This window comes from Branchiostoma belcheri, unplaced genomic scaffold (assembly GCF_001625305.1).
Source record: "Branchiostoma belcheri isolate BF01 breed outbred unplaced genomic scaffold, Haploidv18h27 scaffold60, whole genome shotgun sequence".
NCBI classification, from domain to species: domain Eukaryota; kingdom Metazoa; phylum Chordata; class Leptocardii; order Amphioxiformes; family Branchiostomatidae; genus Branchiostoma; species Branchiostoma belcheri.
Window position 1 is genome coordinate 792,703 of NW_017804243.1, and position 17,054 is coordinate 809,756.

General features: G+C 39.2%; 2 protein-coding genes across 2 annotated transcripts in view; one reads left to right on the forward strand and one right to left on the reverse strand.

Annotated features, from left to right (window-relative positions):
- The window catches only part of LOC109482714 (neurexin-3-beta-like), a 70,867-nt gene extending 54,940 nt beyond the window's left edge, over positions 1 to 15,927 (reverse strand). Inside the window, exons 1-2 of the mRNA XM_019785533.1 lie at positions 15,921 to 15,927; positions 13,138 to 13,254 (exon numbers count right to left, since the gene is read on the reverse strand). Of these exons, the coding sequence (XP_019641092.1) occupies positions 13,138 to 13,254; positions 15,921 to 15,927 (124 nt within the window). The remainder of the gene's footprint in view (positions 1 to 13,137; positions 13,255 to 15,920) is intronic.
- A 580-nt stretch (positions 15,928 to 16,507) lies between these two features.
- LOC109482787 (prokineticin receptor 2-like) lies at positions 16,508 to 16,930 on the forward strand. The gene has a single exon (XM_019785623.1). The coding sequence runs from the start codon at positions 16,508 to 16,510 to the stop codon at positions 16,928 to 16,930; it is 423 nt and encodes a 140-aa protein (XP_019641182.1).
- Positions 16,931 to 17,054: the final 124 nt, after the last annotated feature.

Here is a 17,054-nt window from a genome sequence, read left to right on the forward strand (position 1 = left end):
GCAATCTGCAGATAGATTTTCAAGGTTGCAGAAGAAAAATTTATACAATCTGCAATTTTGCAGAAGGAAAATAGGCTCCAGATTCAAGCAAACTATAACTCTCTGGCCCCAAGGATAGACAACACTTAAGCTCCTGTTTTGAAGCAACAGGAGCTTCTTCACTAATTTGCATCATCCTTGTCTTGACTTGTCTATCTTTTGTTTAGCCCTTTGGACTTCCAAAAATTTGTCTTCGCTAATTTGCATATGAATCAATAGTTTGTCCTTATAAACCTCCAATTCTCTTAGTGTCACTGACGAAAGGTAGTTAGTCTGACCATTTCAGGTAGCACCAAAATCATATCGAGTTGCTTAAGAGTTAAGAACTGTTTTTTTTGTGTGTCTTTTATTAGTATGTTGTGTGGAAGGATGATATGTGGGTGTGATTACTAGTACATTTACAGGTAAGGTACATGTATGATTTTAGTTGTAGTAGCTTGTAGTGGGAGACAGCGGTGAAAGACCCGTGAAGATACCAGTAAATGATAAATTTTCTGTGGAAATTTTCTATAAAGTCTGAAATTAAAAAGAGTGATAGATTAAACTTAAAAGAATTCCAGTAATGCTACAGATTTACAAAGCCATATATGATGTAACAAAGACATTAATGGTTTGAGAAGGTTGTAGTATGGAGGCTTGTGTATTTGCAGAAAGTATTTTCAAATTGCAGAACAAAATTTTGACTCTTCTGCAATATTGCAGAGCACTGAAAAAAAGTATTTCGACCACTGCATATCAATGACACTTAATTAACCTCCTCCCTGCTGGGGATTGTCCATGTAGTAGACTTGTATATGTTTACAGGGCATGTAGCTAGGAGAGGGTTAAGCATTTGTACTATGTAACTTATTGTGTAATCCAGTTTCATGCACAGATGGATAAAAAAAAAATTTGAGGGATATATAAAAATAGTGAAGGTGGAGAAAATACTGTTTATACTTCTAGTAATAGTATGTGCAACTTTTACAAAAAATGACTAAACTTCAAGGAAACCTGCAAGAAAAAAGTTTGTCTGTTCACCACATCCTATAATAAGTACAAAATGTAATTTTATTTGTACGTCATGTTATGGAAAGATACTGCACTCCGAGACTTCTAGTCACCTTTGACTTTTAGTTCTTACTTTTCACAACACTTATTGGACACTGTCCATCTTCCAGCACAGCATGGCACCACGGAGTCTGCTCAGAATGGGCTGTTCTTAAAAAAAGGCATTTGCACTACATGCAGACGGAACATGATGACTGATGCAGCGAGCATTCCAAAGCTCTTTTTCCTCTTTTGAAACACATTTTGCACCACATTAGTATTCCACGATGTGTTTTCCTTTAAGGTATCTGAAATAGCTCTCAGGGTAGTAGTTTAAGTCGATGCATCACACATAAATGAGCCTTGGGGGTAGGAGACCTTTGATGGAACTTTTTCTTTTGTCTGGGCACTGTAGACTGTGTAGAAGTACCAGGTACATGTAGATGTACATTGTGCTTTGAGACTTTAGCAACAGTTACTGATTTGGAAAACTGTCAGATGTTTCAAGACATTGACAAAAATTATTAGTTCAGACATTATTGACTGAAAAAAAGCGCTATTAACATTACATTTATCTATTAACCAATTTATGCAGTGTATATCCTTGTTTTAAGAACAAAGAAACATATCTTTGATAAGTTGAATAGACTATGAAAACACATGCTATTTAGACATCTTGTCCTCACTAGTCTTTATATAAAAATCAGTGGTGTTGAATGTCCAAGTGGCTAGGCAAGCAGATGTGGGATAGAGAGGACACCAGTTCGATTCCTTGCATTCCTTGCTAGACATTGTGACCTCAGGAAAGGCCTTAACCTCCCAGGTGTAAAACGGGTACCTATCTTTGGTTGGAGAGGTAAAAGGCAGTGGAAGGAGAGTGATGGACTCTACCTTCCAACACTGTGCCCTAGACACAGTGGATCAACAACCCACTGCCCCTATGGCCTCAAAAAGGCTATGGGACTACCTACCTACCCTTTACTAGTCTGAAGTTGCGACACTAGTGGCGACCAGAAGACCCTAGGCTCCATAAGGTTATCTGCTATATGGAACAGAGACTACAATAACTATCAAAGCTTCTCACTTGGGAACATCAGGTGAAGACTGTTGAGTAGATAATGGTAAACAGACCACATCTTAGGGACATTTCTTGAGATGACTTCCTTGATGTCTAAGAAAGTAGTGACCTGCTGAGCTCTGAGTCACACCCTGAAGTGCAAAGGCTGCTAAAACCACTTAAAAGCTCAACATATGGAGTAGGGAATACCACAAGTACAGAAGCCAAAGTAATCTGGGTTCAATATGGCACATGTTCATGCAAACTTTAAGCTGTGATTCTACAAAGCATAATGAAGATATCTTTCTTCAATTTGCTTGCAGCCCGTGTAACATCAGCTTCTGGTATTTCTTGGTGTATCTTGGTCATATCTTACAACAACCTTGACAATATCAAAACTTTACATAATGGAGAGTCTGATATAGATAGCACAGATGAGATAACTTGATGGCTTGGTTCTATCGTTAGTTGAGTATATGTGCCTGTGAGCCAGTATGTTAGCAGAATGTACTGACCTGTGTGGAACCACAGGTTCTGTTGGATGTTTGGTCAACATTGGATTGGAATTTTGTTTGATGCATAAGGAATCTTTTCCGTTACAACATTTTGAAAACTACAGATGGGATGTCATACTTAAATATGTGAACTCGGTCTTAAACAATATGTTCTGTAGAAGTGCTAAGCACATTATGTACCGGGTTTTGATCAGGTGCAGTACGTTCTGCTGATGTGCCTGTTCTGAGCGATAAAGGGTGGAAGAGGAAAAAAGATAAACTCAAACAATGAACAGTATGGATTAGCCTATCAGTCGAGATGCACTTGCCATACACGTAGGGCTACTGAAGTTGTCAATATTTCCAGACAAATCTGACTTAGTAGAAAGGTCTTTAAGCGTGGAAGTTCATCTGTGGCAGTAAACATAATTTATAAAATGAACAGCTCAGTGAACAAGGTTGAAGGAGTCAACTGGAGATTTGGAAAAGTCTGGTTCTTAAAAATGTTGGAATATAACATTCGGCCATTACTTCATAATACAAAGGTCTCTTTTAACACAAAAAGGAAACAAAGACACCATCATAGCCAAATACACCTGTCATAGAAAGGATGGTTCTTTATACATAAGACAGCTCAAAAGAATTTTATTCATGAAGCATAAAAGGCAATGATTACTTCACTACAGAGAAAACTTCAATGACTCAAACCATTATAAGATGTACGATATCATCATGATACATACAAGGAAAACAAGGGAAAAATTATAACAGCATAGAATTTCTTTGTTAACAGAAGGGTTATGAAAATGTCAAGATTAGAAGAAACGTAAAAAAAAGTACTGAAAAAAGTAGTACGATTGAATGTGCGGAAAACGCACCCACGGAAATTCCTGCAAAAATTTGAATGCAGAGGATGAAACCAGCTGGGAAATTGAGGTCCCTTCATTTTCACCAATAATATAAAGTCATCCAATTTCACAGGTAGGGAATAATCACCGCTATCTCCACATCAAGCCTGGCCCAGGCAGATGGGCAGAAATCATCTCTATTCAAAGTCACCTGCATTTCAGCACCATGGACAATAACCAGGGGTCTCCACATTAAATGGGTGGTGAGCAGAGCAGTGGAAGGTCTTTCAGGGATTTCCACCGGTAGCTAGTTAAGATTTGTAATACAGTTCCAAGAACCGCTCTGTTTCAATAAACGTACCAGGAGAATATCGCTGTGATTTATTCCAATACAGCCGTTACCTGAAGTGTTTTCATTCAAATATTAAGTGTTATTACAGACTGGATAAGTGACCCTTATGGCAAGATGTTTTAAACTCTAATGTACCCATTACACTAATAAAACCTGCATAATGAGGGCATTTTGTCTCTGTTAAGCTGTAAAGGTCAATGTTAAAGGCCACCTGGGTGAAGGTAGGCCCCAACGTACTTGGCCTTGGGGTTGGGATATCATTCGATTAATCACTAAAGCGGCCCGTCAATCCTATCGAACAGCCAGGCCTTTGAATGCGATAATTAGCATGGTACAGCTCAATCATTACTTTTAATTACTGTTTGCTTCTAAATACCACGGAATAATTAGAAACAACATTGGCATAGAGATGTTGAAACATACCGTGCAAATCTATAGCCAGATACAATGTACATGTATTTTGTTTTATTGGCAAACTGATACAAAATTTATCACTGAGTGGTCTCAAGTTTGTACGTTGTACCTTACTAATTAATCATAGCGCTTGACTTTTAGTTCTTAAGAATAAATCACAACTACATTTGGAGAGGTTAAAACACTTAAGTTGACTTTATGATTTCATTTTTTCATGATCATTTTGGTTAATTAGTGGGTCATCTTCAGTAAGCAAACGGACCAGCTAATCACTTATTTTCCTCTTCACGTTAGCACCGGTAGTAATGTCATTCCTTTGTGAAAACTTTGAATCTAAAATAATTATATTTGTCCAAACTCTACGATTCTCCCTAGTGTCTTGGTGGGAAAACAAAGGCACGAATCCTGCCATTATACATGTAGTAGTACATGTAGTAGAGTAGTTGTAGTAGTAGTTACTGTTAGTAGTTAGTGTGTTGCAGATAATTAGACTCAGTCTGGAATTTTTTACCAAAAACGGTTCATAAATCTTATACATTACATAGTCAAAGTATAGATGGCCTCCAGAAAATAAGATATGATAATTGTCATATAAGAAGTGCTTTCATGGCACCTGCATGCAGTGAGTAACCCTCCCCCCTCCCACCACACACATTTTGCCGACTCGGTTAACACTCTAGCTGCCGTGCTATCATGAAAGAAGAGCTCGGGAAAATCACTTCCTCCGAGATGACTTGTGAGAGTTATGGTGACCGTCCTGAAATATGGCACCAGTCCTCGCACAATGGACTGCTGGGTGACAGAGATGGAGGGACTGACTAATAGAGTTGGACCGGGGACACAGACAAACAGGTTATGGCTGACCCTTCATCACCTTGGAGTCGGCTGCAATCTGCCGCGCGTCTTCAAGTTCTCAACTTTCTTTCACAGAAGCCTTGCTTTCTGGGGCGACGTGAATTTTACTCAGATAATCATTAAAGTTTATCTGTGTTGGTAGTAATCATCTATTAGCAAAACATTCCTGAAAATTTGATCCCTTTGTAATTGTGTGTTGGAATAAAGTTCAACATTTTGCTGTGAATTTTACTCCTTGGGATATGCAGATGTCAGCAAACTAGAGACTAAGATGAGTAAGAAGTCAAATATAGGCTTGTTAAATGAGTTAGCTATTAGTAAGTTGTTGAATTAAAAAGCTTAATTAAGCGGGCACAAACGAAAACTGAAAAAAAACTGTTCCTTGTGCCTGGGTATGAGACAAAAAATGTGTAATATAAACCAAGCCACTATTCTTTCACATAAACTGAAGAAGGTATGTTTCTTAATGAAATTGAAATTAAAAAAACGGTAGTATGAATAGGGCCAGATGTTGTATCACCCTTCTACAAAATTAATGCAAGGAGAGCGCAAATATTAATTTAAAAACATCCTGATACACTTTTGTTGGAATGTCTTGTCTAATGGGTGAACATTATTCATATTAACATCTTTTTGATACACAGAAGAGGTTCATGAAGTATAAATAGAATAAATTTGATCTTCTTTGCCATACTTTTTGCCTCTGTATTGGACAAAACAAAGCACTGAAACCAAATATCTAATAAAAGAACGCTAAAGGGCAGTAACTGTGTCAAACATTCATCTTCAATATTTTACCTGACCCCACCATGCTTAAATGGTATGGTATATAAAGCAGATATTGTATTTTGACTCCCAGAGGTTTAACAAACTGTAGTTCTATTCCCAGCTGTCTTGAGCTGCTCAATCTAGATATTTGAGATCATCACTCAGCAATATGAACTATGCTACATGTAAAACATAGAGCTGGGTATCATCAGAGTTATCGATAGATAACCAATAACAAGAAACCTGTGGCAACTGAAAACTGACTCTCTGGGGATAGGAATTTTTCCTTGACGAAGTTTTCAAGTGCTTTGTGGTGTATTTGCAGTGTTAGAAGAATATTGATATTTGAGATTATCACTCAGCAATATGAACTATGCTACATGTAAAACACAGAGATGTGTATCATCTAAAATAATGATGCTTATACAAGTTATTGATAGGTAACCAGTAAAAAGAGACCTTCTGACAGTGATCTAAAACTTACTTTCTGGGGCTGGGTGATTTTTCCTCGAAGAAATTTTTAAGAGCTTCATGGTGTATTTTCAGTGTTAGACAAACATTGATTATTAGAATTCCCAATATTACATACACTCAGCAATAAACTTCATTACCTTCTCTGTCTCAATGATATTCTTGGCTTAGCAGACCATAGAATCGGTGGCAAAAAATGTAATGTCATTACACGATAACTGCTTTACCTACTATTCTACTATTGGCAAAATTTGTGAGGTTGGGGAAAATGTCAAAGAATTGTTACCAATTCTTTGTCAAACCCATCGGACCCCTTAGGCTCTCGTTCAATCAACAAGGAAAATTGACAGGTTGCCAGATTCTGTCTGAGGAATGACATTGGCTTCTGAGCTCCAAGGTCAAGTAACAACACTGATTATGGAAAATGTTTCTCAAATTCATCATTGGGACAATTGATTGCGCCTAATCTGTTGATGCAGGAGCCAGGAAGGAAGGAGGCTGATCTTTTAAATCCACTAATTAGCTGCTAATTGGTTTTGTGTGTCTCAGCCAAAGTCAAATTGCACACTGCGTAGTTCAAGTTCAAATTAAAAGATAAGCATGTTTTCCTTCAAGCATTAGTAAATTTGAGGCCTTTGTTAGACATTACAACATGTTGAAGAAGGGCAGAGCAATGTTATTTTACTGTTATTTGGCAGGCTATTCAAATCATAATAATAATAGTATGGTTTGTATACATGTATAACATATATTCAGAAAATTTAGTTTTACCTCTCGTACTGCCCAGGTATTATGTCCACATCATCTAGTCTAAGAGTTTTAGAGATTTTTATTGTTGTCCATATGTATAATAATATACCATCTACAATATTTAATCCTGCAACAATGCTTTTAACAGTGAGATTGATTTTTTTAATACAACTTTCCTACCATTTCATACATTGTATAACATAATTATGTCATGTACATGTAAACCATGCTGATCTAATATTAGTTTCTTCAATGACTGTCTTAGTACACTAGTGTAGTATTCACTAGATTCCCAAATGTGGTGCCTTCTCTATTAACTAAGCTGGAATTGTGCATCTCTATGATAGTATGAAATCTTTTTTCCCCTAGAACCCTTGAGCACACAGCTAGCTTTAAGAAAAATTCAACAACTGTACAATAATTGCCCTGGCCTTGGCATTGTTCCTGAGAGAACAATCCTCCGCCAGTCTCCCTCACGAGCCACCGGGGAGAGGTTCTACCTCCCGCTGAACAAGAGTAATTTCCTCCGCGGCGCTGATAAATAATTCAGCGGCATGTTTATCGCCGGGAGTGGTGTCCGCCGCGCTGGTTGAGCCATCAGCGCACAAATGGTGTCTGATCACGACATTACCGCCTGCGCTGGATCAGTGGATCCCACCGCAGGATAGACCCAGCTGGGGTAGATACCCCGCAGCACTTGTCAGGGGATCTCTCTACACCTGCTATTAGTATCACATTTAGCCTGTGGCAGTATTTCCATGTGCGGGAACAAATTGAATGAATGGCTAGCATCCTTATGTTGTCAGCGGTAAGAGTTAGCAGTACATAAATGCAGGTGTTGTGTGGTGTAATGCCAGAGCATTTGACTCAGAACCAAGAGTTCCCAGGTTCGAATCCTGCCAAGTCATCAACCTTGTGCCCTTGGGAAAGACACTGTTTTCATGACTTCCTCACTAAGGTCCATGAGTATGCTAGAATGATCATTATCATGATGATCGGGCATTAAAGGAAAACCAAACCAACCAGCATGTTTTGCACAACATGCTAAAGACTGTAGATTTACCTTTTTTCAGTTTTGACAAGATTTCATTTTCATACGAATCATACAATTATTTTGAATCAAAATGACCTTAATTAATAGTCGGTTAAGCATATTAAAGGCTGGAACCCTGTATAAAAAAATCAAGCATTCTATCCATAGCGTGGTTGAATGAATAAGCCTCACCACAGTGAGTAACAACCAAGTTGCAACGGATTAACAAATCAGTCCCGCCGCACATGTTAACACGTTTCGCATTACTTTAACTTGGATTTGACAACCCTGCAGCATGGCAAGTGGTCACTCCTGGCCTTAGGCTAAGTCTGACTATTCGACTATGTGAATCAGCACGTATGACAGAGAATTTCTAGAAAGTGAGATGGTACATGTTTGAGCATGCTAATACAAAAGAACTAGAAGGAACAGTACTTTTTTTCTCTAGGATTCCTTACAGTACACTTTACGTCTGCCTTTTTTTGCCCCATCTAAAAATCTGCTTCATAAGGAAGGCAAGGTAGTTTTATTGTTAGTGATAGTATCAGATATTATTGGTATCATCAAAAATAAACCATGCAAAAGATTAAAGTACTATCATTTCTAATCTGTCCACAAAAGCTGTAGGCACTGAATGTATATATACATGTACATGTAGGCCACAAAAAAGATGAATTCCAGGTATAAAAACACCATCTCAAGTTCCTAATGTCCAACATTTTCAGACTTGATGCCTTTCATAATCCTTCTATAGGTTGTTATCAGCCAAGATATTCTGAACAGGACAACAGTTACAGGAAAGGCAACAAAGATGCACATTAGACAATGGAAGCCCAAGGCAAAACAGTAGGTGGACAGGTGATAAACTGTAAGTCTTACTACTTGAACAAACCACAAAATTTGAAACTTCTCTTGGTCTTTACCAAACCTTAGTATACTCAGACTGTTCTTTAGAACTGTAGATAATCTCATCAAAATGTTGTACGCTACGTTTAATAACTGATCAGCAATTTTGCTCCATGCATTTCTTTAACGCTATTTCACAATTAAAATATCATAATTACATGACTGTATGCCACTGTAAAGTTCAACTAAAGTCCCTACCATTTCACAGGATGGCAAAACAATTCCTGACTTACTGTCTACCGGAAAGTTGGGCACAATGCAAACTGATGCAAGAAGAAAGTTGATTAAGGGCTTTCTGAGCTTTTACGAGATTCTAGGGGCCTTGTTTTATATCGTTTTCAAGTTGACAGATCAACAAAGGAATGACCGCACACTTTGAATCTGTTCCGCCATGTATCTTCTTGTTAAGCCCAATCAGTGCACACCCATTACCGCAGACATGAATGACATTGTCGCCTCTATCTGCGTGGGATTTTGGTATGCACGCCATTTGTAGCAAATGGCTGGGAAGAGATGCAAGCCCATAATTTTCCTGGCCTACATTGGAAATCCATTTCATCTGGAAATGGGTCGTCGATTTGCAGTATGGAGGGAAAATTGGAAAATATGGAAGTTGGGTCTACACCCAGGTGACTCCTAGCGTGGCAAACAGCCGCATCCATCATTATTGAACAGCGAGCTGACAGCCTGGGTGCATGCTTGGGCAGAACCGAGAAGACATCATCATGGATTAATCATCCACTACGCGATATTGCGTCAAGTGGCTTCATTAGCAAAATGCAATCCACTTTGGATTTGCCGAGCGATATCCCTGAAAATCCCGAGCGAGAGCGAGACAAGACGACGGAAACCCTAATCTCAGTACGGGGAAAACTTGGCGAGCCGTCCGGCACTCTCTCAAGGTGACCCAGCGTGGATATGGGCTTGTGAATACGGGACATGATTGACGGATTTACATGCATCGTACGCAATTTTGCAGACTTCCAGCCCAAATTAATGGACTACAACAGATGGTGAGCAGCACTATACAAAATGAAGGGGAGGAAAAAGGATCAGGCAGATGCGGCGGCGCCTGGATGCACAGCGCAAGACGTCAACGTGAACGCAGTCAAACAGGGGGAAAAAAGGCAAACCGGATCCAGCGGGGGATACAGAGGAGAATAAGACGTTGTCACAACGACTTTACGCCCTGTGGAAAGACGCTTCGCCATTTTGCGGTTAACCCGGGACAAGTCCGCTCAGGTTTCAGGTAGGAAGATGGGTATATCCGGTAAGCAGGTAAAACGCACTGTAACGTTACATTAAAATCCACTTTCAGTGGTCTTAACTTGCCTTAAAGTACAATATGGAGTAACTTATGTAAAGGAGAACAGTGTTTGTAACATTGCTATTAGTGTATGTACCTTTGCGTACTGACTGTGTTATGTTTACATTGCATAGTAAAGGAATATGCCCAGTCCATGCCAAGTTTTTCCCAGCAAAATTTGAATTCAGAGTTCAATTACTAGGAAAAAAAAGAAATAATTTCAAGTTCGTAACTTTAGCTAATTGTGCAGCTGAAAGTGAGAGAGATCCTGGTTATGCCACCTTATAAATACGGGTGAATTGTAGCTGCTTTTCAAAACGTACTAAGTCTTACTATCAGGGGAAAATTTTATTTTTTTCCTTCCCTACCCTCCCTTCTCTTTTATCTTTGAAACAGTTCATGGTATTCGATGGCATTATGGGCTGACTTCACGGTGATGAAGTAAAACATCCACCCAAGCCAATCAGTTCTACTTCGCACCACGTTGTTAGCCCATCAATGTCAGAATAACCACTGAACTGTTGGGACGTTTGCCAACCACCCCTGACCAACTGGGACGGCTCCGTCATATTACAAAGACTCGGGGAATTACAGAAGTGATGAATTGATGGAGATATTAGCACCCCTTTTAAATGTCTTGAGAGAGAGAGCGCTCCTCGCAAGGTGACAGTAACGGGCAGCAGACTCGATTAATTCAGCGATAAGTCAGCGTTAATCCCTTGCATTTTGCTGAACTTGCACAATACCTAAAGTTTATTGATTGAATTGCAACCGTCTCTTGCCACTAGAAAGAGTCACACTGCCAGATTCAAAACTGAGGGCAGCTATAGGTTGATTCCACATTGATTTAAATACCGTAGCTTTCACAGAGTAAATTTTTGTAGTGCTTGCAAAATAAGAGGAATCCTATAGAGCACATACAAAATGTGTTGGCCGCAAAATCAGTCAAACGCTGGCCAGAAATTTGCTGGGAAAAATGGCAAGCTTCTCGGAAACCACCCCATAGATAGGAAAGCCGTTATGTTTTTCAAAGTAAGTACATGTCGACTGTGTGTATGACTAAGTGCACACTGTCTTCATTTTTTTCTCTTGAACTCAGTGAGCGATGGGAGAATTTACAGATGTTGTAGGGCAGTTAGTATTTGATAAATCTGTGTCCTAAGTATATTTCATATATTTTGTATGTTGAACGCCCTCCGTAGGGTCGATAAGTCATGGAAAAATGTGCGGTGTGACATCCACATCGTTTGTCCTCCCGTACTTTGCGGATCTGATAATGTAACGGGTAACGGATACATTACGGGAGTGGCAATCTATCTTCCAGATTACTGGTACTGTATGTGTGCAAATGTACATTTTGTTCACACCACAGAGACAATACAAAAGTACACTCACCTTGTTGTGATGATTCTTCAGTGACAATATTTCCTCTAACAATATTGTTCAATGCTTTTTGTCATACACATACATACACACATGATGTCTAAACATGTACTTTTATCCCTTGCTTTCTTTTGCACCCTATCACAGATGCAAAATCATGTACTGTATACAAACATTTCAATGTTCAACTCTTGACAATTACATTCAACAAAATATAAGACAATACATATTAGCCTGTCCTAAGTCAATGACATTTCACAGATGTCGCTTGCTTTAATTACAAGTACCATCCGCGACAAGATAACAAGTCTGTCTCCAGTCTTGTCTTTCAGAGTCATACGTCTGATGAAAGAGGCGACGGCACAGAACATCTCTCCTTTGTTGGAGCTGGAAGGTCGACTTACCCGAACTTTTCGTGAAAAGTACGCTGTTCGTGTGTGAACAAATTGACATTGATGGTTGCAGTGCTGTACTGCTTGGCTCCATCATGTAACATGACCGCATTGTCCCAGTACTGTCAAAATAGGGCCACACAGGGCTTCGGCTCTAAACACTTCCTGTCAAATTGGCTAAAGTTTCGACACGGTGTCCATTCACGCTAAGTTGACTTCAGTCAAAAAAAGGCCCAACTCAATTTGCACCTTTATTGTTGCGTTGGTGGTGTAGAATGTAAATTAGAGTGAAAGGTAAGTTGAGCGTGAGAAGAAAATGATACGTGTGTGTTTCTAAATTAGCATATTGGCAGGTGCACCAACAAGCATCAACAATACAATACAATACAATACAAGACAGGGCAGATATGTAGTGAAGAAAATCTACTTTGAAACCAACGGAAGACATAAAAACCTACAGGAAATAGTATTTCTCCTTAATAAGATAATGGGCCTGTGTTGATTTGTGTAGTGTGTTGCGGATGGAAGATGGTGCAGATATGTGCAAATACAGTGAAAACAAAGATATAATCAAGTCCCCTTTATGGGCGGAACTACAGTCTGCCCTTTCAGAGTAAAACATCAGCAGATATGCGCAGATGCATCATTGTTTTACTTTATCTGTGGGGAACGATCAGCAAACCTGTTTTTGGGCGGAAAAGTGGATTGAGGAAGTAGCCATGCATAATTCCTGAGGGAGCCAAGAGTCGCCATGATAAATAATGGAAGGGGCCACTCATTGACCTCCTGCAGTTTAGACCAAAACAGACAGGTGGCTCTGCCACAACTGAGAGCAGGTGTTTCCACATATTAACCTTCCAAATGTCATGGGCTGATTTATAACGACCACCTCTAAATCAGCCCTTGCACTTGGGAAGGTTAAACTTGAATGCCAAATCATGATCAAGTACCTCATGAAAGCTCTAACTAGAACTAACACATGTTTATGGCTTTGTACAAATCAAAAAACAGGCTACTATTTGAAAGGATTCTGTACTCACCGTTTTCGCAAGTTGGTCCGGTGTACGTTGTCATCCCGCAGTCACACTCATACCTGTTCCACTGCTGGCTACACTTCCCACCGTTGCAGGGGTCACCTGCACACGAGTTGGTCAGGTCTGGAAAAACAAGGACACCACCGGTCAGCAAACAACATCATATACAGGTCAACTGACCAACAGGTAAGTATGTCATTCTTAAAATCTTTCATAATGAACATTTTTGCTATCCAACCTTTTTTTTCAGCAAACTGGAGCCTGCAAATGGAACAGATCAGTGACATGCATCGAGGCTGGAAAATCCCAACTATCTTATGCTAACCTAACTTAAGTGCAATTTTTTTTCCTTTTTGTATTTAACATTAAAATTGTAATGCATGCATGGAAAAAAGTAGTACATGTAGTACTGAGCTGTTATACACCTAAACGTTGACAAGGTTTAAATAGTAACTATATTTGCTTGTGTACCCAGTATTCCAAGTGTTAATCATTCTTCATCACAAAGGAAAATGTGTACCAAGTATCAGTACATTGTACATGTACATGTACCTTGAATACAGTAAGAATTGTTACGGTGATAATATCGATGGAGTTGAAAACTTCAAAAGGTTACTGTACATGTATATCTACCATTATAGAGATTTTATTAAAGATATGGAAACAAACAAAATTGTAGAGTCTTGACTTCATCATTTATTCCTTGACGTGTATCATAGAGTTGCATTGGAATGTTTCAATCCATTGCAGTTTGAACCATTTTTGTTGCTTCCTTGCAAAGTTTGTAAGTTTATGCTGGGGTCAAGAAGGGAAAATACTTACAAGATACTTTACTAGAACTATTGATATCAGTGTGTTGAAATGTGATACTAGTAACCTAAAGGAAACTGTATGTGGGGCCTACAAATGTATCTTTCATGTACCACTTCAAACTTACTAAAATTGACATTTCTTATTCTTATTAGTTTTGAAAGAGTCCATAGAAATAGCAATACAAGTTTGTCATGTTATAGTCAACATAAGTAAATGACTTTAAAAAATGTATATAAAATTCTAATCTGAGGCAAACAGACATCAAAGCTTTAGATATGGCACCTGGTACAATTTGGGCAGACAGTAATTTCTATACCTTTCACATGGATACCTGGTTAAAAATGTTGAAAACGCCCAGTTAGTTTAAAGAACTCATATTTCCATGGTAAATAACTAAAATTTGCTCTTAAAACTGTACATTGATCAGACAACTGTTTCCAAGATTCACTAGCACAGTCAAAATGAATGTTGTTTATCTTGCATGCAGTTTTGAATAAAAGAATTAGGTGTCTCTCCTACATGGTATGCACATGAAAAAACTATGGATGGTGTATCTGGTATGTATATGTTCCTTCAGTTGTGTGAATGGTGTGTTCAGCACCATGGGCAGGACCCTTTATTTTGTTTATCTTGCATGCAGTTTTAACTTTAACAGGTAGGTGTCTCTCCTATATGGTATGCTGTGTAAATGGTGTGTTCAGCACCAAGGACAGGCCTGTTCAACTATGTGAATGGTGTGTTCAGCACCAAGGACAGGTCTGTTCAACTATGTGAATGGTGTGTTCAGCACCAAGGACAGGCCTGTTCAACTATGTGAATGGTGTGTTCAGCACCAAGGACAGGGCCCTTCAGTTGTGTGAATAGTGTGTTCAGTACCAAGGACAGGTCCCTTTAGTTGAGGGAATCCTGTGTTCAGCACTAAGGACAGGGCCCATCATTTATGTGAATTATGTGTTCAGCACCAAGGACAGGTCTGTTCAACTATGTGAATGGTGTGTTCAGCACCAAGGACAAGTCTGTTCAACTATGGGAATAGTGTATTCAGTACCAAGGACAAGTCTGTTCAGTTGTGTGAATGGTATGTTTAACACCAAGGACAGGTCCATTCAGTTGTGTGAATGGTGTGTTCAGCACCATGGACAGGTTTGTTTGTTTGTTTTATTTCGATCTCCATTTAGTGTAATACATAAAGTTTACACTACTCTTCCTGGAGTCCAACTAACTAAACAAAAATAGTAAAAACAATAATAAATCAATCAAACATAAATTATGATAAACCATAAATAACGGAAAATAGTAATAATAAATTCATAACAAAGATTTATCCTGAGATAACAGAGGATAATTAACCAAACTCAGCATATAGAACTTAAAATGAAATGAATGGGAGGTCAGAGGTCAAAATAATAGAAAATGATATAACTGAAAGTGATTGGAAAACATAACATGCAACCAAACACTTTGAAAATCAAATTAACAATGAAGTAAACAAAATGTGGACTCGGAGAGTAAAGACAAATTATATACAACTTTAGATGAAGTAGTTGAGGAACAGTTTAACTTTTTTTGTCGGATGAACAACTCATTATGTAACAGACAAACTCATATGAACATGCTGTTATAATTGGAAAGGGTAGGCGTTGTCGGAGCACATGAATTAGAGAAGCGATGGCGTTTGTGAGGATTCGCTATGACTAATTTCAGGCTTTTTCAGCTCATGTAAATGCTAAAAAAACGCCTTCACTTCTCTAATTCATGTGCTCTATCTGACAACGCCTACCCTTTCCAATTATGCCAGCATGTTCATATGAGTTTGTCTGTTACATAATGAGTTGTTCATCCGAGTAAAAGTTAAACTGTTCTTCTACTAAAAAAATGGAATTTACGACTGACTCACTCAGCCTTCGTCAGCCTTCTATTAACCTTTTCTTGTTTCAGGAGACAAAACCAGACGCTACACTTTCACGCAACAGTACTTGGCATTCTCCAAGCATCATTATTTCTACATTAACTTCCATGACTAAATTACCATTTAGCCGTTACAACAGTGACTAAACCTAGTCAACCGTATTTTTAGAACGTTTCTTCCGCTTGTACGTCCTATCACCTGGCTGAACGCCAGTAGAGCTGGTATGATATCCGTATTGCCTTTGTTGAGGCCTAAAAGAGCTTTCAAACCGCCGCCAGCCTAGCGGTACCATAAGCCCTGTTTCCTGGTCATCATATTACAGAAAACAGAAGCATGTTTTACACAGACTCAGTGAGATTGGATGATAACTCAAACCGGTCTCCTTTGACTTTGACTTTATTTGGATCCACATTTTGATTTAGCATTTACCTTTAGCATTTAGCCTTAGCATTTAGCTTTAGCATCTAGCTTTAGCATTTAGTTTTAGCATTTAGCTTTAGCATTTAGCTTTAGCATTTAGCTTTAGCATTTAGCTTTAGCATTTAGCTTTAGCATTTAGCTTTAGCATTTAGCTTTAGCATTTAGCTTTAGCATTTAGCTTAGCTTTGCAGACTGCCTGACTGACTGTTACGAACCGTTTTCCAGGTCGTAGCCATGGATGAGAACATCACAGAGATCGACCTATCCGAGCTCTACGACGATATCTACTACGTGCTCAGCCAGGAGGGTATCACAAAAGCGCACACGATAGAACATGCCTCCATCCCTCTGCGTGTCATCCTCGGGCTTGTCTACAGCCTCATCATCCTCAGCTGTGGCGTGGGGAATCTGCTACTCCTCATCGTCATGGGGAGATACAAGAAAGCACGGACCACGACCAACCTGCTCATAGCCAACCTGGCGCTGTCAGACTTCGTGGTCGCCGTGCTGTGTATCCCCTTCGACCTGGACTATTACATCATCAACGAGAGGGCCTGGAACTACGGACCACACATGTGCCGACTGGTCAACTACGTCAAGATGGTGTCCCTCTACGTGTCCACTGACGCTCTGCTGGTCATCGGAGTTGACAGGTAGGAAAAAAGGTTTTGTTTAATAGTCAGATAAAGTTACGCTGCGATCGGTGGCTACATTATGTACAGTCAATTGACTGTGAAACTATCGAATAACTGTTAGCCTCCGTAGCAGGCTTATAGAACTG